This window comes from Paroedura picta, chromosome 2, assembly GCF_049243985.1.
Source record: "Paroedura picta isolate Pp20150507F chromosome 2, Ppicta_v3.0, whole genome shotgun sequence".
Taxonomy (NCBI): domain Eukaryota; kingdom Metazoa; phylum Chordata; class Lepidosauria; order Squamata; family Gekkonidae; genus Paroedura; species Paroedura picta.
In genome coordinates, this window is record NC_135370.1 from 76,880,870 (window position 1) to 76,906,500 (window position 25,631).

At 42.7% G+C, this 25,631-nt stretch overlaps 2 protein-coding genes across 2 annotated transcripts; both read right to left on the reverse strand.

Annotated features, from left to right (window-relative positions):
• Positions 1 to 4,710: 4,710 nt before the first annotated feature.
• Positions 4,711 to 5,646, reverse strand: LOC143828715 (olfactory receptor 5AP2-like). Its single transcript, XM_077318963.1, has one exon. It carries the CDS (start codon positions 5,644 to 5,646, stop codon positions 4,711 to 4,713), a length of 936 nt encoding a protein of 311 aa, XP_077175078.1.
• Positions 5,647 to 13,032: 7,386 nt separating this feature from the next.
• Positions 13,033 to 13,983, reverse strand: LOC143828716 (olfactory receptor 5G9-like). Its single transcript, XM_077318964.1, has one exon. The coding sequence runs from the start codon at positions 13,969 to 13,971 to the stop codon at positions 13,033 to 13,035; it is 939 nt and encodes a 312-aa protein (XP_077175079.1). The 5' UTR covers positions 13,972 to 13,983.
• Between the last annotated feature and the right edge of the window lie 11,648 nt (positions 13,984 to 25,631).

Consider the following 25,631-nt stretch of genomic DNA (forward strand, 5'->3'; position numbering starts at 1 on the left):
ACTTATCCTCTTTTAAAGTTGTTTGTTCCTGTGTTCATAAATACAACCACTTGCAGCAAATTCTACATTTTAATCATTTTTTGTGTAAATAAGCATTTTCTTTTGTCCATCCTGAACCTCCTGCCCATCAGTTTCACTGTGTGCTTTCAAGTTCTAATATTTTGGGAGATGGAGAAACCCTTGATCATTTTCACATGAGGAATATGCCCATTTCAATACTCACGGGTTTTAGTGCTGCTTCCACATGACATCAGCAGCAACCCGTAGCTGTGCAGAGGTTGAAGTGTGTTATCAACTAGTTTGCTCTGTGATGAGGGAAATTGCAAAAAAAAAAATGATTTATCTTTCTTGTCACTCTGCAGATCAGGACACAAACAGGGGCAAGCCCGTCTGAAGTGAGGAAGCACCCTTCTCCATTTCTGGATCATTTTTTTTTTAATACAGTGGTCTACGTTGCTACAGGACCACAAAGCGACATGACTTCATTGTGCACAGTAATATTAGGATCATGCAGCCAAAACACATTCCTGTTTGTGTTTTCTGGTGGTGGGGTATGAAGGGGAAGCATGTGATGAAGCAGCCCCATTAGCTTGGTATACATGCTCTGTGTTTTAAATCTTTATCAAGAACACACAATCATTGGGGTCCAGTTACCATGGCTAGCCTATCACAAATCTACCTGGACATAAAGAGAGACCATTATACAAAGAATCCTGAAAAGGAATCTAAGGAAATGTTTTATTGTTGTTACGTGATCCTGTAGCATCGTGGAAGTGAACGTTTGTTTTTTTAAATGTTTTACTGTTGTGGCATTTCCCCATAGCAATGCAGAAATGTTTTATGCCTCCATGCGGAAATGGTCCTTCTCTTTGTCACCTCTCTGTACCTCATGCATAATTTTATAATTTGCTATCATTTCTCCCTCAGTCATCTCTATTTTAAGCTGAAAAGTCCTAGACTCATCAGTCTTTCCTTATATGGAAGGTCCTTCAACCCCCTTATCAGCCCCTTGAGATAGAGAGACCAGAACTGTACACAATATTTCAAATGATACTGCACCGTAGATCTTTACAGGGGTATTACAATATTGGCCATTTTATTCTCAATCCCTTTCTTAATAATCCCTAACACAGAGTTTGCCTTTTTCACCACTGCAATACTCTGGGTTGACATTTTCATTGAGCTTTCCACTATGACCCCAAGATATTTTTTCTTTCTCAATCTCTGCCTACACTTGAAGTTGGGATTTTTGGTCCCAAGGTACATCATCCAACACTTACCAATATTAAATTCCATTTGCCACATTATCACCCACTCATCCAACCTGTAGAAGTCCTCTTGTAGCTTTTCACAGTCATCCTTAGTTTTCAGCATCCTGGACACAGCCACAGTGGAAAGGTTCTACTGCAGGGGAGATGGTGGTAGTGGTGGGGTTGCAGGAAGGTGGGACTTGGACTCCAAGTTGAGTAGGCCGGGGAAAGAGGCTTCGCTCCTGGGAAAGGAGCAGGGCCGCCGCATCGAATACGTGGCGGCCCTGCTCCTTTCCCAGTGGTGAGCCCGGGACCTTGCATGGGGAGGGCGGTGGTGGGAAGGCTTTGATGTGCCCAGAAGAGCAGACCTGCCGAAGCCGGGACCTCAGGGAGGAGGGGGGAAAGGCATCAGCGTGGCAAGAAGAGCAGGCCTGACATGTCGGAGATGCGTCAGGCCTGCTCCTTTTGTCATGCCGACCCCAGGGGGGAGGGGGGGTGAAAGGCTTTGTCGCGGCGCAAAGGCTTCGCCTGTCACCGCACCAAAGCCGCCAAATCAGGGGAGAGATTGAGGAGAGGGGCCGGTGGGGCCGCAGCGCCATGCGAGCCCCCCTACCCCACCAGCGCCCATGGTAGCACCCATTGTATTTAAAAATACAGTGGGCTTTACCCCTAGTAACAAATAAAACAAGTTCAGTATCAACAAATTTAAGCTATGAAAAATTAAATTATTTAATTGAATTATCAGGGATAGGTGCTGCTATCTATCTCAGCATTGACAGAGTGTATGATGGTAAATCAACTGTATTAGGTGTACATTTTATATGCATTCAACATGAAATGCGGCTTGGGAGTCAGCCCACACAGCTATTGAACAAGCAGCAGGGGAGGGAAGGCACATGGCTCTCAAGCGGCCAGTCAGCTGGCCAGGGATATGAGAGCTGGGAGGGAGAGGCACATGGCCAGCCGCACCTATTTGCGCATGGGGCGGTGTCACTGGGGCCTCGTGCCTCCCAGCGACAGCAGAGCGTACATCCTCCCACCCACCCTGTTAAGATGACATTGTTGAATTGAGATGTTTCTCACGGTTGAATTCCTGTTTACTATTCAATTTTTGGCACAGCTTTTGGGGTTGCGGGTCAGCCATGGTTAAGGAGGCTGTTCAGGGAGAGCTCAATCAAGGAGATTCCTGGAGATGGCTGGGGTGAGGCTGGCCAACCCAGAGGGGAAAGCAAGCTTGCAGGGCCAGGTGGCCTGGCATGGGCCAGGTTAGGTCTGTGCCTAGCCTGGCATGCCAGGTGGGAACACCAGCTATGGAACCCGTCTCCTGGGGGCAGAGATGAGGGATCTGGATGCTGCCGTGGGCATGATTAGTGGTGGATGCCGCTATCACAGGCTCTTCATATCATGGCAGGCTGTGGGGCCAACATCTGTGTAATCAATAAAAGCTGTAGCCAGTTTTTCATCCACTCAGTTGTCAGTGCCTTTCTTCCTGCCCCCCAAAACCTGCCTGCTAGTCATTGCATACAGGATAGTGCAGTGGTCCCAAACCTTTTTGAGGCTGGGGACCGGCGGCAGCAGGGAGGGCGATTGCTCGGCCGCGCATTGTGCCAAGCGGCATATGCGCTATGCGCGTGCATGGCCCTGCTTCCCTCTCCCCCCTTCCCACAGTAAGAAGCTTGCCGGGCCGCAAGCTTGCGGCCTGGTAAGTTTTTTACTGGGGGGGGGGCGGGGAGAGGGAGCCGCGGCCCGGTGGTTGGGGACCACTAGGATAGTGGATCAACAGTCTCATGTTTGAGTTCCTTAAGAATACTCAGGTGTATGATATCAAGACCTTGAGACTTACAGGTTTTTAATTTCACCAGTAAATCTTGAATTAGTTACCTCAATTGGTCTCAGTTATTCAGATTCCTTTTCTGAAAAGAGGGGCTGTGGCATGGGTACTACATACCTTTAACAATTAATTCAGAAGTAACAAAATAATTGAACTTCTCTGCCATCCCCGCATCTTCATTTAGTAATCCATTGCTTTATTATCCAAAGGCCACACTACTTCTCTGGCTGGTTATCTGCTCCATTTTTTAAAAAGTTTGTTTGTCTTTCAGCAACCCCTCAAAATCTCTTTTTGCATGCCTAATTATCTTGACTTGCATTATTAACCATGCAGGCCTTCTTTTAGATTTGGCAGTGCCTTTTCTAACCTGCAGAATGCATTCTATTTGGGCTTCAGTTTTGCCATGCCCCTCATTTTTGTAAGGTTCCCGGTTTTGAAATCAAATATTACAATTTTGGACTTTTGGGTAAGTTTCCATTGACCTTAATGCCAAACTTAGTAGCACTGTGGTCACTGATCCCAATTGGTATTACAAACTTTACATCTCTCACCAGGTTAAGACTTGCTCAGAACCAAGTCCAAGATCACTACCCTTCTGGTTGGCTCTGTGAACATATCATTTCAGGGGTCTAGGAATCTCATTTCTACAACATGACTTGAGAACACACTTACCCAGTCAATGTGAGAGTAGTTGAAATATCTCAGTATAGTGACATTATCTGCTTTAGTTGCCTCCCTTATTTCCTTCTCCATTTCAAGGTCAGTCTCAAAGGTTTTATCAGGTGGGCAATAGTACACCCCCACTTTTGTGCTTCTGTTAGGGAGTTAATTCCCCTGTTGTTTTAAAACTTATTTGGCTCTATGCCCTCTTTGATGTACAATGTAACAACAACAACCTGACCCTCCCTGTCCTACCTAAAGAACTTATACCCAGAAAATCAATAAAATCAAAGTCCAGAAGCACCTTTAAGACCAACAAAGATTTAATCAGGTCTTAAAGGTGCTACTGGACTCTGATTTTATTGTGCTAGTTCAGACCAACACAGCTACCCATTTGAATCTACCCAGAAAATTATAATTGTGTTCCATAGATTTTCCCCATTCCAACATATTTCTGAGATATCTACTATATCTAAATTGTTATCAAACACCAAGTGCTCCAGCTCTCCCAACTTGCCTCAGATACTCAAACCCGGCTCAGTAGCATTTTACTACCTTTGGAAGGGCTGGAGCCAAACAGAAGGTACAGATGAATATGCCTAAATACAAGCTGGAATATATTTTATTTTATTCAGGCCAGCTGTACTGGTAGCTGAAATAGGTTAGAAAATCTGGATTTTTCAGTGTGTTAGTTTCTCTGGAACAGGTAAACCAAATGCATATACCTAATCACAACATCCATCTTCCTTAATTAACCATACATTCACATATGAGACTTTATTTCCAGAACCAGAAAGTGTGTTGCAACACACTTTTCATACCAAGCCCCCAAAGCAAGATATCCCCTCTTCCAAATATGTGAAATAGTCCAAAAATATTTAATGAAAAAGATGAAATGTACAGATTGTACTGGAGAAGCCAGAAGAAGAAGAGCACTGGATGAAATTGTTCTGTATCCAGTGATATCTGCTAAAGAAAGATTTTCTGATTGAGCTTTCTCCTCAGGGCTTTTCTCACCTCCTCGTTCCTCAGACTGTAGATGGCAGGGTTCAGCATGGGGATCACAATGGTGTAGAATACAGACACTACCTTGTCCTGTTCCACTGCCTCAATTCCTCCAGGCTGACCATACATAAAGGTCAATGTCCCAAAGTACAGAACAACAGTCATCAGATGTGAGGCACAGGTGGAGAAGGTCTTTCGTCTGCCTGTGGATGACCGGATCCTCAAGATTGTGGAAAGAATACAAATGTAGGAAATGAGAACAATAACTGCATTCAATACCACAACAAAAGCAGAGACAACAAAGAGTACTGTTGTGGAAACATAGTTGTCTGAGCAAGCGAGCCGCAGCAAAGGGGGGATGTCACAGAAGTAAGACGTGATTTCATTGGGGCCACAGAAAGAAAGCCTGAATGTGCCACTGGTGTGAACAACTGAAATCACAAGCCCAACCAGGTAGCAGCCAAATATGAGCTGGAAACAGATGTTTTTGGTCATGATGACTGGATAAGACAGTGGCCTACAGATAGCAACAAAGCGATCATAAGCCATGGCAGCTAATAGGTAGCACTCAGCTACAGCAAAGGTGGTAGCAAACCACATCTGGGTTGCACATGCATTGTATGAAATCACCTTCCTGCCTAAGAGGAGATCATACAGAAATCTTGGAGTGATGCAGGAGGAGAAGCACATGTCAATGAAGGACAAGTTAGTAAGGAAAAAATACATTGGAGAGTGTCGGAGAGAATCTGTCTGAATTAGCACAATCATACCCAGATTTCCAATGAGAGTCAGTAGGTAAATGAGAAGAAAGATCAAGAACAAACTTAACTGCACTTCTGATCGATCTGAGAATCCTAAGAGTATGAATTCAGATACTTGGGTCTGATTTGTCTCTTGCATTCTTTCAATAGGAATACGCAAAAGGAATAAAGTCTAAAATCAGAATAAAATGTATCAGTTTGGAAACAGGTACAAAATAATGAAAATTCGAAATGATTAGCAATCATGCATTTTGGAAAGCAAAAACAGATATTTATTTAATAATTTTAATTCTAACATCTGAACAAAAATAATCTTTCCCCCATTATATAAAAGTTTACTGGTTTTGGACTTTGGTAACTCCAAGATTTTATTTATATTTTTATTAAAAATAAAATACTAATCATGAAAAACATCTCATGTCCTTATTGCAAACCACAGACTTCCTTCCACAGTATTGACTATCAAAATTAATTACAGGATTCATCATGGAAAATTGTGTCTGATTGCACACCCTTACCTGCTGTTGAATAGCAGATGCTCGATCCTCTTGAACTCCATCGGCAAAAGCTATGAGAGTTCATGTTCTTTAAAGAAATGTACGTTCAAATAAAATCTCATGCAGGAACTTCCCAAGACATGTAGCAAAAACAGGCCATGTACTAAATATTATTGAAATCTTATTAGTGGTATCTAAAGGTATAGCTCTTTTGTATATTTTTGCATTTCAGGCATCACATGACATTCTTACCCAAAAGAGAACCCTGTTTATGCTACCTGCGACTTTTCCTCAGGAGAGAGCTTCTTGATGATTAATCAACTCTTTGCTTAACTTTAAAACAAAATAATAGTCCAGTGGCACTTTAAGGCCAATGAATATTCATTCAAGGCATGAGCTTTGGAATATAAGCACTCCAAATACAGCTATATGATAACTCTTTGCTAAAACAGCCAATCAGTCCCCTCAAATTCAGTTGTAGTTCACAAAAACACCACAGTTCCTCTAAATATTTGTGAAATGGCCACCTGGGCGGCGCTGTCTGGGACACAGGAACTGGCTGTCTGGCCTGAGCCTCCATGAGCCGCACACGAGCTGCTCACCCAGTCTCGATACCAGAAGCTTCCTGGCCGGCGAGGAGGGCACACCCACGGTTTGCGCCCTTCCCCGACACCCAATCTGGCCGTCAACACCCAACATGGGCCAAGCAGTAGCTCCAGTGGTGGTCCGACCAATGGAGGAGGGGTTTTCAGTTGGCTGTTGGCCCACGAAGGCAACAGCTCCCACAATGGCCAGCCAGCCCTCGGCCCACGAAGGCCGTTTGCTGAGTCGCAGATGCAGTGAGAGGCCTTTGCGGGCCAAGTAGCAGCTCCCGTGATGGCTAGGCCAGTGGGGGGGGGGATTTCCCTCGTCCCCTGGCCCACAAATGCCTCTGGATGCCTGCAGGCACGTGCCTGGCCACAGAAGTCTATGGAGCCGAGGGTGTCCAAAATGACACACCCATGGGGATCTGGAGCCGCGGCACAGCAGCTGACACAATGCCAGTTTACATGAAGGAAAACCCATGGGGGAATCTGAGAGAAACAACCCCACGGGAAGAGAAGGGATGTCCTCATACTTTGGTGCCCCTCCAGATACCGTGGCAAGAGCTGTGAGAGGCACAGAACAGGTTCATGGCCCCTCCCAGGATTATCATAGAATCATAGAATCATAGAGTTGAAAGGGGCCATACAGGCCATCTAGTCCAACCCCCTGCTCAATGCAGGATCAGCCCAAAGCATCCTAAAGCATCCAAGAAAAGTGTGTATCCAACCTTTGCTTGAAGACTGCCAGTGAGGGGGAGCTCACCACCTCCTTAGGCAGCCTATTCCACTGCTGAACTACTCTGACTGTGAAAAATTTTTTCCTGATTTTTTCCTATATCGTTGTACTTGAAGTTTAAACCCATTACTGCGTGTCCTCTCCTCTCCAACCAACAGAAACAGCATTCTGCCCTCCTCCAAGTGACAACCTTTCAAATACTTAAAGAGGGCTATCATGTCCCCTCTCAACCTCCTTTTCTCCAGGCTGAATATTCCCAAGTCCCTCAACCTATCTTCATAGGGCTTGGTCCCTTGGCCCCAGATCATCCTCGTCACTCTCCTCTGTACCCTTTCAATTTTATCTACGTCCTTCTTGAAGTGAGGCCTCCAGAACTGCACACAGTACTCCAAGTGTGGTCTGACCAGTGCTATATACAATGGGACTATGACATCTTGTGATTTTGATGTGATGCCCCTGTTGATACAGCCCAAAATGGCATTTGCCTTTTTTACCGCTGCATCACATGCCTGCTCATGTTTAGTTTACAATCCACAAGTACCCCAAGGTCTCGTTCACACACAGTGTTACCTAGAAGCGTATCCCCCATCCAGTAGGCATGCTTTTCATTTTTCTGACCCAGATGCAGAACTTTACACTTATCTTTATTAAATTGCATCTTGTTCTCATTTGCCCATTTTTCCATTGTGTTCAGATCTCGTTGAACTCTGTCTCTATCTTCCGGAGTATTTGCCAGTCCTCCCAATTTGGTGTCATCTGCAAACTTGATGAGTAGTCCCTTCACCCCTCATGTAGGTCATTAATAAATATGTTAAAAAGTACTGGGCCAAGAACCGAACCTTGAGGTACCCCGCTACTCACCTCTCTCCAGTCTGATGAAACACCATTGACAACAACTCTTTGAATGCGGTTTTGTAACCAATTCCCTATCCACTTAACTATCTGAAAATCCAGATTGCAGTCCTTCAACTTATCCATCTGAACATCATGGGGAACCTTGTCAAAAGCTTTACTAAAATCCAAGTAAATGACATCAACCGAATTTCCCTGATCCAGCAAACCTGTTACTTGGTCAAAAAAGGAAACCAGGTTGGTCTGGCAGGACCTGTTGGAGACATATCCATCCAATCTTTTCTTGTTACAATGGGCTTCCCTGGCCAATCTGAGCTCACTCTCAGCTTTGACCTTTCTGATGATTGATCTACAGTGCCTAGTAACCTGTAGGTACTCTTCTTTAGAGCACTGTCCTTCCCTCCATTTCCTGAACATTTTCCTTTTTTTTCTTAGTCCCTCCATTTCCTGAACATTTTCCTTTTCTTTCTTAGTTCCTCTTGAAATTTTCTGTTCATCCAAATAGGCTTCTTAGAGCTCCTGCATTGTTTTAGTCTTTCTGGGATAGTCATTGATTGAGCATGCAATAGCTCTTGTTTGAGTAGCGCCCACCCTTCACATGCTCTCTTCCCTTCCAGCATTCTCGTCCATGGTATGACACTCATCATGTCTCTGAGTTTATTAAAGTTTGCCCTACGAAAATCCAACATCCGCATCTGGCTACAAGCTTCCTTGGCTCCCCATCTCAAAAGGAATTCTATGAGGACATGGTCACTTCCCCCTAGGGTCCCCACCTCCTTCACCTCATCCACCAACTCTTGCCTGTTGGGCAAGATATAAGGCAGCCGGCGAGACAAGAGGCGGCATGGCCCTCCAGTGGGAAAGACAGCACAAGGTTGGAGAGGAGGGGGAAGGATTCAGGCCAAGACAGGAGGGGAGGGAACAGTCGTTACTGGGCGAACAAGGAAGGCAGAGCAATAGGCGGAGGCAAGAGTTCCAACAAGCCCTGGGATGGCTGTGGAGGGGGAGGGGGAGAACAGTCCCCTCCGTCCCCCCAGGCTGCCTGAGCAGAGCCAGCATGCAGTGCTGCTGCAGGAAGCTCTGGGACCTCTCCGTCACAGACAGAACTTTTGTGACCGCTCAGAGGGGAAGCAGCCATGGGAGGAATAGGCCACTGCCTAGGGAAGCACAGTCATGAGGTGAGGGAGGACTGGATTGATGATCTACAGAGAAATGCAGACATTTGCTGTTATCAACACTTGTGTGTTTCTCTTATTGCCATCCCCATCACAGCTTTAGGGGGTGGGAGAAGGGGCCATGGCTTGCATCCTGTTACAGAACGTCCCTCACGCCACCCTGCACACTGGTCGCTGGGCAGCGCTGCCATCAGGGGGGTCCACTGCTAGCTCCCATGGCATTCCTGGGTGCAATGGAATTTTAGGCTAGTAGAGGAAATAAAACTGTCTATGACCGTTTACGCACTGGAAGTTTTATGCCGGGCTGCAGGCTGGAGTTTTAGTCGTGGCAGGTTGCCCCACCTCTTCCTGCACCCACATGGGGGAGCATTTGTCCCGGTGTACCTCATTCACCCCCAATTTGTGTTCTTGCATGGAAGCTGGGGCAATTAAGTTCCCAGTGCATGAACGGTCTATGTTAGTGACTAACGGCTTACACTTTACCATTTGTTGCTTGCCCCATCTGTCTCTACCCAAGCGTGAAACATTCCTGCAAGTGAAAAGCTGAACTGGCAACTATCTTGTGCTGAGACCAGAGAGTTAAATTCAAAATTACATTATATATTACTAACATCACCTTATAATCATATTGTCCCAATTAAAATAAATTGTGAGGAATGTGGATACACAAGTTAAACAAGGTTAGCATGCCTAGTGAGATAAAAACCCTTTGTCCTTTTTGAGTCCAGGGTATGTCATTGTTTTGAGTGTTGTAATAACTTGCATTTCTGCAATCCCTCTTTCTAGCCTGTTCTTGAAATTCCTTTGCAATAAAACAGCTACGTTCTGGTCCCTTATTGAATGTCCTGGAAGGTTGAACCTCTACAGGTTTTTAGTTCTGTGGTTTTTGATGTCAGACCTGTGTCCATTAATCTTTTGGCAGGGGTCTGACTTGTTTGCCCTCGAAAGCTCACACCTTGAATAAATCTTTGTTGGTCTTAAAGGTGCCTCTGGACTCTGATTTTGTTTTCTTGTGCTGCTTCAGACCACCACAGCTACCCACTTGAATCTTGCTTAATTTTAATTATTGAAATTTGCATGCATTCAAAATAAACAAAAAGCTAAACGTTCATGTTTTGTTACCCAAATGGCCTACATATGTATAACTCTGAACTTTTGGAGAGTCCCGTTGCATGTAAAGCATGTATTCCAAGGTGGAATTATATTATGAGACCACTACTTCTGTATATTGGAGGCCAGATCTGAGGTCGCATCTCTCTGTGGGAATGGGGATACTCCCAGAAATAAACAAGTAGAAGAGAGAATCAAATTTTAAATCTTTATTTAGAAAAATAGTAAACAAGAGGCACACAGAGATTCATATCCTCACACCAGCACAGTAAACTCCAATATTTAACCAACTTAAGGTAGAAAAGAATAATTAACAACATATTAAAACCATTTTAAACCATATCTTTAACTGACAGCAACATCCTTACAGCTTTTATTTCTAGTGCTTTCCTTTTGAATAGGTTTATTACCAAATTAAGTTGTTGTCATGGGGGTGTTTTTTTAAAAGGGGGGCTCATTGGATGCTATAGGATCACTGGCCCCAAACAAAAGCTTAGCAGAAGAGCTAAACTGAGCAGAAGATCTTGCAAGCCCTGCAGAACTACACCAGTTCTGTCTCCTCTGGGAGCGCATTCCACTAAGTAGGGCCAGGACTGAGAACATTTTGGCCCTAGTTGAGGCCAGATGTACTTCCTTAGGGCCAGGGACTACCAACCAGTTGGTATTTGCTGAGTGGAGCACTCTTCAGGGGACATAGGCAGTGATCATCATGAAAGCTTAGGGGGAAAAGAATCCAGCAACAATCAGCCAAAGTGACGTCCCTTCATCATGAAAGGCAGCTCAGTCCTAACCATAAAGGCAAATTGTTCAGACTGGTCCATTTGGGGATTGAAGGGTAAAGTGTAGTCTAGAGTAGAAATGAGCTTTCTTTAAAAAAAAAAAAAAAGGAAAACTAATGTCAATATTTGACTGCTTCTTCTTACAGTTTGCATCAAAGAGAGGTACTCATCATTTAACCTCAGTCGTCATAAACCAGTAAGCATTTGACAGGAACTCATAAGTTAGAATTAATAGCATATGATAGTTAGAATTAATAGCATATGATATGCACCAGTCAGTATTTGACAATATACAGTGAATTATATGGTTTCAAGCAGTATTAAATTTGGCACATAATTTAGTAAAAAATTTAGTAAAAAAAATATTAACTTTATAAATAATGTAACCCATTAACCATTTAAACTTCATATTTAAACATTAAATTTCAATGCCAAAAATAACACATTCTAAAATTGTCTTTAGTGACAGAATCTTTATAACTCAGCTGACTAGAAAGCATGACTATCAATTAGATAATCTACTGATTTGCTCTTTCTATACTCCTTCTTCTTCTGATCTCTGTGAACTTTAAGCCAGACATCCAGATTCTTTAAAACTGATCAAAATATTACTAAAGTATTGATTGTGCTGTTTGGATTCAAGTATCTTCAGTATTTACCAGCTTAAGTGGGAAACAGTGACACTGATTTGTATGAAGAGTATCATGCTAATAAGTAAACTACAACACACACTTGTACTGCATGAAATTATGGAACTGTTGGCAACTGGAAGCCAGGATGTAGTCTGCATGGGGCTTTTTACCCACTCCCAATTCAAATGAATCCCTGCAGTCTACACAGAACTCAATTTCCACTTTGATTTTAAGCAATCATGATTGATTCATGGTGACCCTACCTTTCCCCCGCAATATCCTGGAATGGATATAAGCCTCAATATTTGAAAGACCACCATGAGTAAATGTGTAGATGGCTCCTTTTTGTGAATTAACGTGCCTGGGAGCAAAGGAGTCTTCCCTGATTGGCCAGGGCATCAGTTCAAGGACTTCCTGGTTCCCAAGTTGCAAGTAGGGTTGGGTGCTTCAGCAGCGAGTGCCGCACCATGCTGCACCTCCGTGTGTGCACCTGCCGGTGTGCTGACACCTGAGCCTCCCCTCCCCTCTCTACGGCACAGTGCTCACTGTGCTGGGAGAGACCAGCCGCTTCGGGCGCCAAAACACCCAACCCTAGTTGCAAGGCTTCCTTCCCTGTCTTAAAGTGACAGCACTCCAGAAGCCCTAACTTCTCTCAGCAGAGATTTGTCTCTTGAATTTATCCCCCCTCCTCTGCTGTCTCCAATCCTCTCCCCCCTCCTTAATTTAAGAAAAGAAAGAGACTCCTGCTGCAATTGGCATCCCGTTCTGAGCTTCCCCAATTATGTGCAGAACACTTTCTATTTCAATGAGGGGGGGAGAGGAACACCCGAGTTCAAATCCATCTGAATTCAGCAGACTCCACACCAGAAAGAAACAAAGTAATGCAGAATCAATCCAGGTCCGTGCAGCTAAAGAATCTAAAGAGCTGAGTTTGAAGAAGCCTGTTTACCTTTGATATTTAGAGACAAGAAATGAATTATGGTCTGCATTCCCTGCCAGTGCCTCATTTTTCTAATGCTGTATGGTTAGGACTATACTTCATGCTTCAAACAATAAAATAATTGAAGCGCAATGACATTTGCCTTCTTGGGAGGGTTTACAGGCATGCAGCACTGGGCTATATTATTGGAATCTATGCTATTCAAAACCCCATAATTTAGCTACCGAGGATATATTTTCTTATTCAGTTTTCTCTTCAGAGCTTTTTTTACTTCCTCATTCCTCAGACTGTAGATGACAGGGTTCAGCATGGGGATCACAATGGTGTAGAATACAGACACTATTTTGTCTTGCTCCACTGCCTCAAGTCCTCCAGGTTGAACATACATAAAGGTCAGTGTCCCATAATACAGCACAATGGCCATCAGGTGTGAGACACAGGTGGAGAAGGTCTTTCGTCTGCCAGTGGATGATCTCATCCTCAAGATAGTGGAAAGAATATAAGAGTAGGAGATGAGAACAATAGCTGCATTCAATACAACAACAAAACCAGAGAAGACAAAGAGAACCATCTTGGAAACGTAGTTGTCTGAGCAGGAGAGTCGTAGCATCGGGGGAATGTCACAAAAAAAAGAGTTAACTATGTTGGGACCACAGAAATTAAGTCTAAATGTATCACTAGTATGAACAATTGCATTTCCAATCCCTACCAGGTAGCAGCCAGCTATAAGCTGGTGACAGTTCTTTCTTGTCATGGTGATAGGATAAAGTAAAGGTTTACAGATGGCCGCAAAGCGATCATAAGCCATGGCAGTTAGAACATAGCATTCAGTAGTGGCAAAGAAGGCGAAGAACCATTGCTGCAACAAACATGCCGTGTCTGAAATCACCTTCTTCGCTTTGAACAGATCATATAGAATCCTAGGAGTGACAACTGAGGAATAGCAAATGTCAATGAAGGACAGGTTACTGAGGAAGAAATACATAGGAGAGTGTCGGAGGGAACCAGCCTGGATCAATGCAATCATACCAAGATTTCCTATTATTGTTAGTATGTAAATGAGTAGGAAGAGAAAGAACAAAAGTATTTCTACTTCAATGCTATCTGAGAATCCTACAAGTATGAATTCTGAGATTTTTGTTTGATTTGCCTCTTGCATCCTTACAGAAGAAACAACCTATAAGAATAAGGAAGAAATATTAGGAAGAAATGATAATAAAAATTATTTACTATTTTATGATTATGATTATTTATTTAATTTCTATACCACCCCTCCCCACACACACTCAGGGAAATTCACATGATTAAGATGAAATATTGAAATCTCTTAAAATTCTGCATTTTCAAAATAAATTTTAATTGATAATGTTCATGTCCAGATACTAGAAAAGGGAATTATTATTTACTTTATAACATGGTTGACTCAGAGCTAATTAAACCCATGCTTTCTGCTCCTCACAAATTACTTGTGGTGGCTTTTCAGTTCACATACCATGAACTGGCCAAAATTTGTCATCATCTTGTGTTCATGAGCCTGTGCATGCCCATCCTTTTGTCTTACCTTGAAAGTGAATCCAGCACCAGTTTCCTCTTCTTTCTGCTCTACAGCAGGTTCCACAATTTGTACAAACAGGCCTGATGATTCTGACTAGAAAAAGACCTCCGTTTCACTTACAGTAAACCACTCAAAATTCACAATACTGTACTCAGATACTTGGAATAAAGTTTGAGTCCAGTGGCAACATGTTTTCATGTGCTTGCACACTTCTTCAGATACACTGTAACAGAAGTCACCAACCATTACATATAGGGTATTTCTAGCAAAGGCTAATTAGAGTCAAGATGCATAAGTAACTAGCTAGATTGGGTGAAAGCAATTGATAAGACCTGTGAGTGGCAGCAAATTGTCATTCAACATAAGAAAAGAGTTTACAAAGAAATATGAAAACTGATGGATGGTGTGAGTGGTGAGACGATATCTCTCTTAAGCCATGGGGACTCCATAGTCCTAAGTATTATAATAACTTGTAGCTCACCAGTCTCCCATTCTATTCTGTTTCTGAAATTCCTTTCCAATAAAACAGCAACTTTTAGGTCCCCCAATGATTGTCCTGGAAGACTGAAGTGTTCTTCTACACATTTATCAGTCTGGGGATTTTTGATGGCAGATTGTGGCCATATGATAACTGAATGGCATTGTTGGCATCTAATGGCATATATGGTGTTAGAAGATGAACAAATGAATGAGCCTGAGATGGTGGAGTTGATGTTGTTAGGTCCAGTGATAGTGTTTTCTGGCAGAAAAGTTGGCAACTGGGTTTATTGCAAGCTCTGGTACCAGTGTCCATGTTCACATTTGATGTTGTATTATCACTTTTAGGCCTGTCTTGCAACATATTTTCTCTGCATACCATTCTGGCTTTGTTAATCCATTTCTTGACAACATCAAGTGGGATATTTTAGTTCCATAAAGGTTTGTTGTAGATCCCTGAGGTGATCCATTGTAGAGCCAGACTCTTCAACACAGCTGTATCTGCTCCAGTCCTACAGATAGAGATTTTTATATGAAGGATCTACAACAAACCATTTTGGAACTAAAATGTGTGCAAAAATCAGAGGATAAACCAAAGCACTGTGAGGCCAAAATTGTTCAAAAACATGCAGAAAAGCCCATAATGCAGAAAAGCTCTTTTCCTGTTGCCTTCAACTTTTCCTACCATTATTGTTTTCCCAAAGGTTCTTGTCTTTTTATTGTAACCAAAGTACAATAGACCCAGCTTAGTCATTTTAGCTTATAGGGAGAGGCTAGGTAAGATTTGAACTAAAACCTACTTATTTGTCTTTTTGGCAGATTATGGTATCCATAAAACTTTCCTCCAACACCACATTTAAATGAATCAATTTTTTTTCCTTTCAGCTTTCCTCATTGTCCAACTTTCATACCCATACATAGTAGTGGGGAATACTGTGGCATGAATAGACTTGATTTTGTTTGCCAGCAACACATCCTTATACTTAAGAATCTTTTCTAGATCCATCATGACTTTTCTTCTCAGTCTCAATCACTTTCTAAGTTTTTGGTTGCAATCTTCCTTCTGGTTGATGGTGGAGCTAAAGAATAGAAAATATTTAACTATTTCATCTTCTTCTAGTCAGCCTTAAAGTAATACTTCCTCCATAGGCATTTTTGCCATCTTGATGTTCAGCTGTAATTCTGCTTTAGCACTTTCTGCTTTAACCTTCTTCATTAGTTATTTCAAGTCTTCATTATTTTCTGCCACTAATGTGGTGTTATTTTAATATCTCAAACTATTAATGTTCCTTCCACAAATTTTCAGTTCATCTTGATTTTAATCTAATCCATCTTTCCTTATGATATATTGTGTATATAGACGGAATAGATAGGGGAATAAAATGCATTCTTGTCTGACACTTTTGCCAACTGGAAACAATTCTGTTTGCCTAGCAGGATTGCATTTAGGCCCACAAAGAGGATGTATGGCTCTCATACATGCCACCTCTTAGGGAGGTCCCTAAAATGGTGAGTCTGATGCACTGACTGGACTCCCCCAATCAGGCTCCATCCCACGCTGAAAACTGCCAGCTCTGACAAAGAACATGATATAAACACAACCACAATGACAACTATAAAACAGCGATGCCCTAGACCTGATACAATTGTATGGGTGGGTGAGAAGCTCACAGCAGAGGCTCCAGGGAGGAAAGAGGCCAAGCCCACATGCACTGTGCCTCTTATAGCACCATGAGCCCATGCCTCAATGCCTCCCTTCCTTTGGGCACCAAAAAAACGCTGGCATGCCACTTGCGGCAGAGCCCTGCCGTTTCTTGTACCAGCACCAAGCGTCCTCCTGTAGGTCGTTCCTCCACCACGGCAAGCAGGAGCCCATCAGTAAGTGCAGGGCTGCATTTCTCCATATTCTTCCTAACTGTTAATTCTTGTCAAGGTTGCACATCAGTACAATCAGATGCTGTCGCACACCAATTCCTTTTAAAACCGGCCATAGCTTTTCATAGCTTACACAACCAAAAGTTTTGCTGTAATCTATGAAACACATTTAATCACTTTTGTAGAGTTCTTCAGTATACTATTCTTTTCTTTATTTTGTTCTGTCCAATTAATGTATTTTCATGTTGATCCCTAACCATGCTTTAAATTTCCTTTTGATTTTTTTGATCTTGTAGAACAGAATGTTGCCTGTACAGAATTCTATGAATCATGCTCGTGCTTCATTTTGTGCTCCTAGTCCCAATCTTCCAACAATATTTGATTCTTTGTTTCCCGCTTTAACATTCCAGTCATTTATGATTCAGCACATCTTGCTTAGGTGTCTAATCTGTTTCTTCCTGTACACTTGTATAAAAGCTTTCAATTTCTTCCCCACCAGCATCTGTAGACAGTACATAAACTTGAATGATGGCTATGTTGATAAGCTTTCGGACTGATATTATTTGGTAGGACTTTGTATTATAGCCCCAGACTGCCTGCTCTACATATCACCTCACAATTAGAGCAACTCCTTTCCTTCTGTGTTTATCATTCACCAAGTAATACACTGTGCAATTTTTTTCATCTGAAAATATCCTAATCTAGTCCACATTACTTCACTCACTCCCAGGATTTCAGTATTCAAACATTCCATTTCTTGTGTTACACTTTTGAGCTTACCTTGATTCATTCTCCTGACATTCTGTGCTCCTCTTATATGCATCAGCTTTGGAGCTTCCTTATGCATCCATTCATGTCAACAGTTGAACATTCGTTCACCTTTAGTCCAAGTGTATTATTAAGGATAGTGCTATTTGCAGTTTTCCTCAGCTCATCTCCAGTAGCTTTTTAAGTTCCATCTTACCTGAAGAATCCATCTTTCAGCACAATATCTTTTTTTGTTTGTTTGTTTGGATTGTCTCATCATGGAGTTTTCAAGGTAAGAGTTATTTAGAAGGGGTTTACCATTGCCTTCTTCTGCACAATACTAACTTGGGTTACCTGAAGTGCAACTGATGTTTTCTATGAAAGATCCTCCACCAGCATCACCTACCACTTCTGCTGCTACCAGTAGCTATCCTTCAAGAATTCCTCTGCCCTCATCACCACTGGAACTATTTGTTCTCTTCTGCTGGTGTGGCCATTGTGATTGTTGAACAGGATGGATATATCTTATTCTAGTGTCTCAGCTGTGGCCATTTTGCCTTGATTGGCTCTGCTAGGAGTTTAGCCTCCTCTAGATCCCTTAAGTTATTTCTGTCAGCTTTGCTGATACACACAAATCCTCTTACCACACTAAGGCGTATGGCCAAGAGAGGGGGGTCCATATTTAATAGATAGAACCCAGATCTATATTAGATAGGTAAAACTACCAAGGACCAATCTGATGTTTGGGGAAAAGATCTTATTGTGGGTGGTAAAATATCCAAATTCAGTGCCTTCCAAACTGATGTAATTAATCACATTAACTTTTTCAAGCAACAAAATATGATGCTGCTGATTTAACTTTTGAAATCACCACGCAATACTTCAGTTCCAAAGCAGCATTTTCTCAACCTCTTCATGTTTCTCAATCAACTTTACACCGTCCATTTTGAATCTGAGTCTGACTATACAGTCTCAGCATTACCTGCCATCCAGCAGAGCTTGGCTCATCTTGTGCTCTGATTCCTGAAGCCACATGTGGTCATTTTATTTAAAGAAACATAGGTGGTGTTTCACTAATCAGTAGGAAGCAATCTCTTGATGGGACCTCCCCTGATGCTCAGCCTACATGGACCTCACAGTGATCATTATTATTACTCTCTTAATAGTGGTGTCTAGTGTATAGACATTGCATGTGTTGTGTTTGTTTCGGGATTAAGTGACCGAGTAAAAGGTTACAATACTCATATAAAATTTTCATGCAATACATTAAAAAACTAAAACCCATCTTGATAGCTCTAGTTATTACTGGATTGGTATCTGCCAGATCACCTAGGTTTCAGCAGAAAGCTGGCATTTAGTCAAGAAAGGTATGATTCAGAGATATTCGAGCATGATCTACTGATCTACTGAGCTTATCTATAGTCTCTTGCCATAGATTTGCAGCAGCAAAAATCATCTGAGGATAGCGTTTAATTCTGTGGTCAGCAAAATATTCTGTCTCTATTGCATGAAAGCATGTCTATGGCTAGAAATGTGTACAAAACATTCAGTACAAAGGGTAGGAGGGAATCTCTATTGCAGAAACAGAACATACATGCCTTGCAAATGACTGCATACTAACTACAGGCCAAGTAAGTTATCCTTTCTTGATTGTCTCAGTGCTTCCTGACAGTCCATATTTTTAAGCAGAATGAGGGGAAAGGACAAGCGTCCCAAATCTTATTCTTCTCATGCACTTTTCTCCAACACAAGTATTTTCTTTTCTCCTCTTTTTAAAAAGAAAAATGCCAAAGGTTTTGGTCAGCATGTTTGGAGACTGGGTTCCTAGGCAAACTGAGCTGTAAACCAAACAGTCTTTATAGACGTGCTTCTCCCCAGAAATGACACTTTCAGTTGCTCACTGAAATTAGTTCAATTAGTTACTCACTTTGGGGGAGAGCAGGAACTTTTTGCATTTTTTTTTTTTTTGCAATTTTATGAATTGACTGTGGAAGGGTTTATTTTCACCTCATCACATTGCCACAGAAGAAGCTTTTGCTATAACTTGGCATGGTTAGACTGATTAGGCTGTGACTAGGGTGTAAACTGCGTGGGGCTTTTATTCCAACCCCAGATCGATTCAGTCCCTGCCCTCTACACAGAATGCGATTTCCATTTGGATTTTGGGCGATTTAAATTTTCCTTCAGCAGCAAGAAGGATTGATCCAGAGTGACCCTACCTTTATTGTGCGATATCATGGAGTGCTTTTAATGCTCAATATATTTTAAAATCCGGATTGGGATACCAAGCTCCATGGTAGAGAACCTCTTATAGGCCACACCTAGTCATGTCACAAGCTTGCCTTAAAGGAGAAGCCCCTAATTTCTCTCAACTTCTGTCAGTCCTGGATTTTTCCTCCCTCCTCTGCCTTTTTCGATCTTCTCCCCCTCCCCCCCAAGAAAACAAAGAGGCTCCCTGCCTGGCTCCTCTCCCCCCCTCACTTCAAGAAAAGAAAGAAAGAGGCTTCCCTCCCCCCCCCTTCTGAGCCTCCCTAACCACGTGCAGAAGACTTTCCTGTTTCAACGGGGAGGGGGGGAGGGGAAGACCCGAGTTCAAAGCGATCTGAATTCAACAGGATTGACAATGGAATAAAGAAAGTAAGTGCAGACTCTGGCTAGGTTTGGTTGGAACAGTATGGGTGTTTACTCAAATCAGGCATGTTTCAATGAGCACTCTGAGGCATTTTGGGATGGGAAAAGGTTTTCCAAACCAGTCTCTCATGGATTACCAATCAGAGGGATATGAGAAAATAGAGTTTTACCTGTTTGATCCTTAAAATTTGTCAATATGGTAGGAAAATGATAACAGGTATGTAGGCTAGAATAAGCTAAGACATTAGGTTACATTGCTACAATAACTACAATAACTACAATAACTTCTCAGAATGCCTATGAGGAAGCCACCATTGCAAAGCAGCACAAAGATAAATGTCTATGAAACTTCACAGCCAAGGAATTAGCAATCTTTGTAACAAAGAAGTAAAGCTCTACATTGATAATAGCATTCAGCCAATAGCTCTTCCTCATGGAGGTATTTCCATCCACATCAGAAAAAAGTAGAAAAGGAATTATTTTAACAGAATAAAATTAAGATCATTGAGTTCTAGGACACTAGCTGTATTTAACTAATCAGTGATGAACCTAGTGTCAATTAGAACTCAAATTCTGTGCCATCGTATGAAGAGGTGACAACATGGCAGGAAGCAGTGGCCTGTAGCGAAAACACAATACACATATATTTGCTTATCAAGGCATACTTTCTTAATCTTGGCCTGCATCCACACAGCGAGTATTCTCATTGCTCCCTCAGATGCAGAGACATTCACACTTTTCTCCACTATTACCATTTCTCATGCATCCCCCCACCATGCCACTGTACAAATCGTGAATCAAAAAGGAATTTGCATTTAGTTATCTAAAAGATCTGTGTTCTCTGATTTTCATTTAAATCAAAGAATTACCATGCAAGAAATAAATGATGCCATACCTGCAACAAAAGTATAAAAAGCCCCGGGGCCTGATAGGCTAAGCGCAAAATACTACAAGAAGATGGGACACATAATTTCTCCTTACCTGCTTCAATTAATAAATGAAGTCATAGACGGGCCTCACAACTCAGAAAAGTCCCTTCCAAAATCCTGGCAACAAGCTTCAATAACACCCATTCATAAAGAAGGAGGGGATGTAACATCGCCCAACTATAGACCAATCTCTTTACTAAATGTGGATTATAAAATTTTTGCAAAAATATTAGTGGAGAGACTGAAAAAATGTGTAGGGCACATCAAGATCAAACAGGTTTTATGCTAAAAAGGTTAATGAGAAACAATCTTAGTTTTGTCCTGAATGTTGCAGACTACACGCGGAATAAAAAGTTGAAAATGGCTCTTATATTTTTAGATGTAGAGAAAGCTTTGATAATGTTTGTTGGGACTTTTTATTTAAAACTCTTAAACTGATAGATTGTGGTAATACTTTTTTTGATTTGATTAGACGTATATACTTGGAACAGGAAGCAAGGATATTAGTAAATGGAATGCTTATGGAACAATTAATTAACATAAACAAAGGTACCAGGCGAGGCTGTCCATTATCTCCTTTATTATTTAATCTGGTACTAGAAATGCTGGCATCTAAGATCCGAGCCATGAAAGAAATCACTGGAATAAGAATTGAAGGCGAAGAATTCAAATTGAAATGCTATGCTGACGATGTAGTCCATACTTTTGGAAAACCCGGCAAAATCAATTCCACCACTATTAGACTTATTAAGAAATTTCGGACTCTACACAGGATACAAAATAAATAAAGCAAAGACAAAAATTATCCTTCAAGGAGTCACAGATTTAGAGGTGCAAAACATCAAAGAAAACACTGGCTATGAAGTTAATCCTAAATGGGTAAAATATCTGGGTATCTATTTAGACAAAGACTTTAGAGACCTTTTCACTGGCAGTTATGAAAGACTTTGGAGCAGTATTCAACTAGATATCAAGACATGGAATGGAATGAAATTATCATGGTCTGCTAGAATAGCAACAGCCAAGATGAGCGTTTTGCCAAAAATTAACTTTTTATTCCAAATGCTACCAGTAGAAATTGCGGAAAGAGTATTGGAATAATGGCAATCTGGTATTACCAAATTTATATGGAGCAGGAAAAGACTAAGATTTGCCTTTGAGTTATTACAAAATGAGGAAAAGAGAGGAGGACAAGGAGTACCAAACCTAACGTTGTACCATCACGCAGCAGCACTTACGTATATAGTTTCAAATGAGTAGCCATGTTGGTCTGAAGTAGTACAATAAAATCAGAGTCCAGTAGTACCTTTAAGACCAACAAAGATTTATTCAAGACGTGAGCTTTCGAGTGCAAGCTCCCTTCATCAGAGTTGCTGAGCAGCTGAAGGGGGCAGTGGTTCACCCTCTCCTGAAGACATCTACCCTGGATCCACGGGACCCCGCCAGCTATCGCCCAGTGTCGCACTTGGCGTTCCTGGGCAAGATGGTTGAAAGGGCCGCGGCAGACCAGCTCCTGGCATTCTTGAAAGAAACTTCGGCACTCGATCCATATCAGTCTGGCTTTCGACCTGGCCACGGGGTGGGGACGGTGCTGGTCACCCTGTTAGATGACCTCCGTCGCCAGCTGGATAAGGGCGGGTCGGCAGTGCTGGTTCTTCTGGACCTGTCGGCCACTTTCGACATCGTGGACCACAAGCTGTTGGTCCACCGCCTTGCCGGCACGGGGATACAGAGCACAGCGTTACGCTGGATACGCTCCTTTCTCCAGGACCGGACCCAGAGGGTTGCAGTGGGAGATTAATTCTCGTGTTCCCATAGACTCCCTTGTGGGGTCCCTCAGGGCGCAGTCCTCTCCCGCACATTATTCAACATCTTTATGCGCCCACTGGCCCAGCTGGTACGGAGTTTTGGACTGGGTTGCCACCAGTACGCTGATGACACCCAGCTCTATCTCCTCATGGATGGCCGCCCGGACTCCCCCGGAACCATTCGCTAGATGTTTGGAAGAAGTGACAGAATGGTTCGAGCAGAGTCACGTGAAACTCAACCCCTCCAAGACGGAGGTCCTGTGGCTGGGATGTAGGGGGCAGGACCAGGAAGCCCGCTTACCCACCCTGGCAGGGACGCAACTCACCATCACGTCCCAGGCCAGGAACTTGGGTGTGACCATTGACTATGGAGACTCGCTCCAGTCGTCGCACTTCCCTTTTCTTCTCCCGTAGCTCCCCGGTGTACCAAGGAGCCCGTTTGAGTCGAGGGCAGAGAGGACGTTTAGGGGCGATCTCATCTATAGCAGCTGTCAGGCGGGACTGCCAGTCCTCCACCAAAGCTGCTAGTGAGTCGCCAGGAGGCATCGGGTCCTGCAGAGCATTCCGGAATCCAATTGGATCCATAAGTCTCCGTGGGCAGGCTAGAATGCGCCCACCGCCCAACTGGGAGAGGGGGGGTGCTATCCTGAGCCGGGCCCGCAGGGCATAGTGGTCTGACCACAGCACGGCTAGAGCTGTATCCAGATCCACCTCTATCCCAGCGCCGAAAATCAAGTCGAGTGTGTGGCCAGCGTGATGGGTGGGCCCAGCAACAAATTGCGAAAGCCCCAGTGTCGCCATGGATGACACCAGGTCTCCGCCATGGACTGAAGTCTGCATGGACGTTGAAGTCGCCCAGGATCAGAAGCCTGGGGTACTGCAACGCCCAGGCGGCCGCCGCCTCCAGCAGGCGGGGCAGGATATCTGGCGGACGGTATACCAACCAGATAGCCACACTCTCGACCGAGTCTCTTCCAATACCGACACACTCCACTCCACTGATTTCCGGCGCTGGGAGAGCCCTGCAGGTGAGGACCTCCTGGACCACAATTGCCACCCCCCCTCCCCTCTTGTGGGTCCGAGATTGGTGAAGGACCGAGTATCCTGGTGGGGCTAGTTCTTTCAGGACTCGCCTTCCCTCACCCAGGTCTCGGTCACGCAAGCAAGTTCCGCCTTCGACTCTGCAATGAAGTGTTGCAGAATCGAGGCCTTGTTCTTAATAGAACTTGCGTTGCACAAGACCAATGTTGGACCCTTTACCCTAGCCTCCACCCTCACATTCCTGGGGATGGGACGGAGGTTAGAAGGGGATCGAGCACACCCAGGGCACCAGCCGTGTCTCCACGGCCGGGTCCTATACGGGACACCAGTGCTTCCCCCCCTTCTCTTGTCCAACCTCCTCCCTATTTAAGAAAGTAAAACATACGGGGAAAGGAGGGGGTTCTAATATATTCTAAATAATTGCTTCACAAATGTTTATTATACGTATCTATTCTGTTTTTTGGGGGGGAAATTTATATAAAAAATAAAAAAATTAAAGATCTGTGTTTGACTTTTCTACTGAAATATTCAAGGTGGTTTATTATTCTGTCAATAAAGACATCAACTGTACAATATAAACTATCGTCTGTTTGATGATGATGATGATATTTTTAATTTGTACCCCAGTTGGTTCAGGGTGGCTGACAACAACTTAAAAACAAGCATATACATAAGCATTAAAACATTTAGACATTTTGACATTAAAAGACTGCCTTCTCCTGATAAATTGAACTTTTCTAAGGGTTGGCATAACTGTGAGAGATTTTTATTGGTGGATGGGTTGTCAGGCAGGCAGGCTAGCATCTATAATGCTCTTTCTTGGCCTCAACCATATGCCTGGTACTACAGATCTGTATTGCAGGCCCTCTGAAACTGTCTAAGATTTAAAAATGAGAACCATAATGATCACTGTCAACAATTAGAAATAAGGACTGCAAGATTTAAAAACAAACTAGAAACAGAAAGTACAGAGAGTGTTTGGCTTGGAACTAGCTAGTAGTCGCAGGTAGTATAGGCTCAATTCTCATTTCTGTGCTATTCTGCTTAGACTCAGTTTGTACAGGAATAATTGTTGGAATTGCAACCTGCAATCAGCAGGTCATTTGGTGAACTCATTATGCAGACACTCAGTAAAATGGACATTTTATATATACAACATTTTGATATATAGCAGGCCTATGCAAAATACAAGATAATCATGTCAGGGCCTTATCCACATATAGAGGCACTGGTGGGTATTGAGACATAACAGGAAAAAATAAGCAACCATCCCTAATGAAGGTGATGTAGCAAATAACTAGAAAATATTGGTGCATAGTATAACTACATTTTGCTTTGAGTATAAATGTCATTTTCCAAATTGATTTAGGCCTGTAAGGTCTCAAAGCACAGACCATAGTATCTTGTATGACAATAATCAGGATATTAAAGTCTACAAATACAGCAGATTGATTGACTACAGTTGTGACCAGAGGCCATTTGTAGAACTGAGATCAAGAAACAGTTCTGAGTCTAATTAGCAACTTCTTCAATGGCCCAGTGAGATTTTATTAAAATAACTGTATGATTCCACCTATACAGTGCCCAAGAGAAGCAATAAATAAATAATTGTGTACAGAGGACATTATTAGCAAAATTTAAATGTTGGTACACTCTATTTACAAAGTCCCATTATTTTTAATTGCAACCTACACAACTCTGCAACACATTTTATAATTATTCCCCAAGCAGTTTGTTTACCCCATAAGAAGATGGT

Bases quoted from the DNA above. Each gene is read 5' to 3' on its own strand.
- LOC143828716 (XM_077318964.1), bottom strand. From the start codon at position 13,971: ATGCAAGAGGCAAATCAAACAAAAATCTCAGAATTCATACTTGTAGGA.
- LOC143828715 (XM_077318963.1), bottom strand. From the start codon at position 5,646: ATGCAAGAGACAAATCAGACCCAAGTATCTGAATTCATACTCTTAGGA.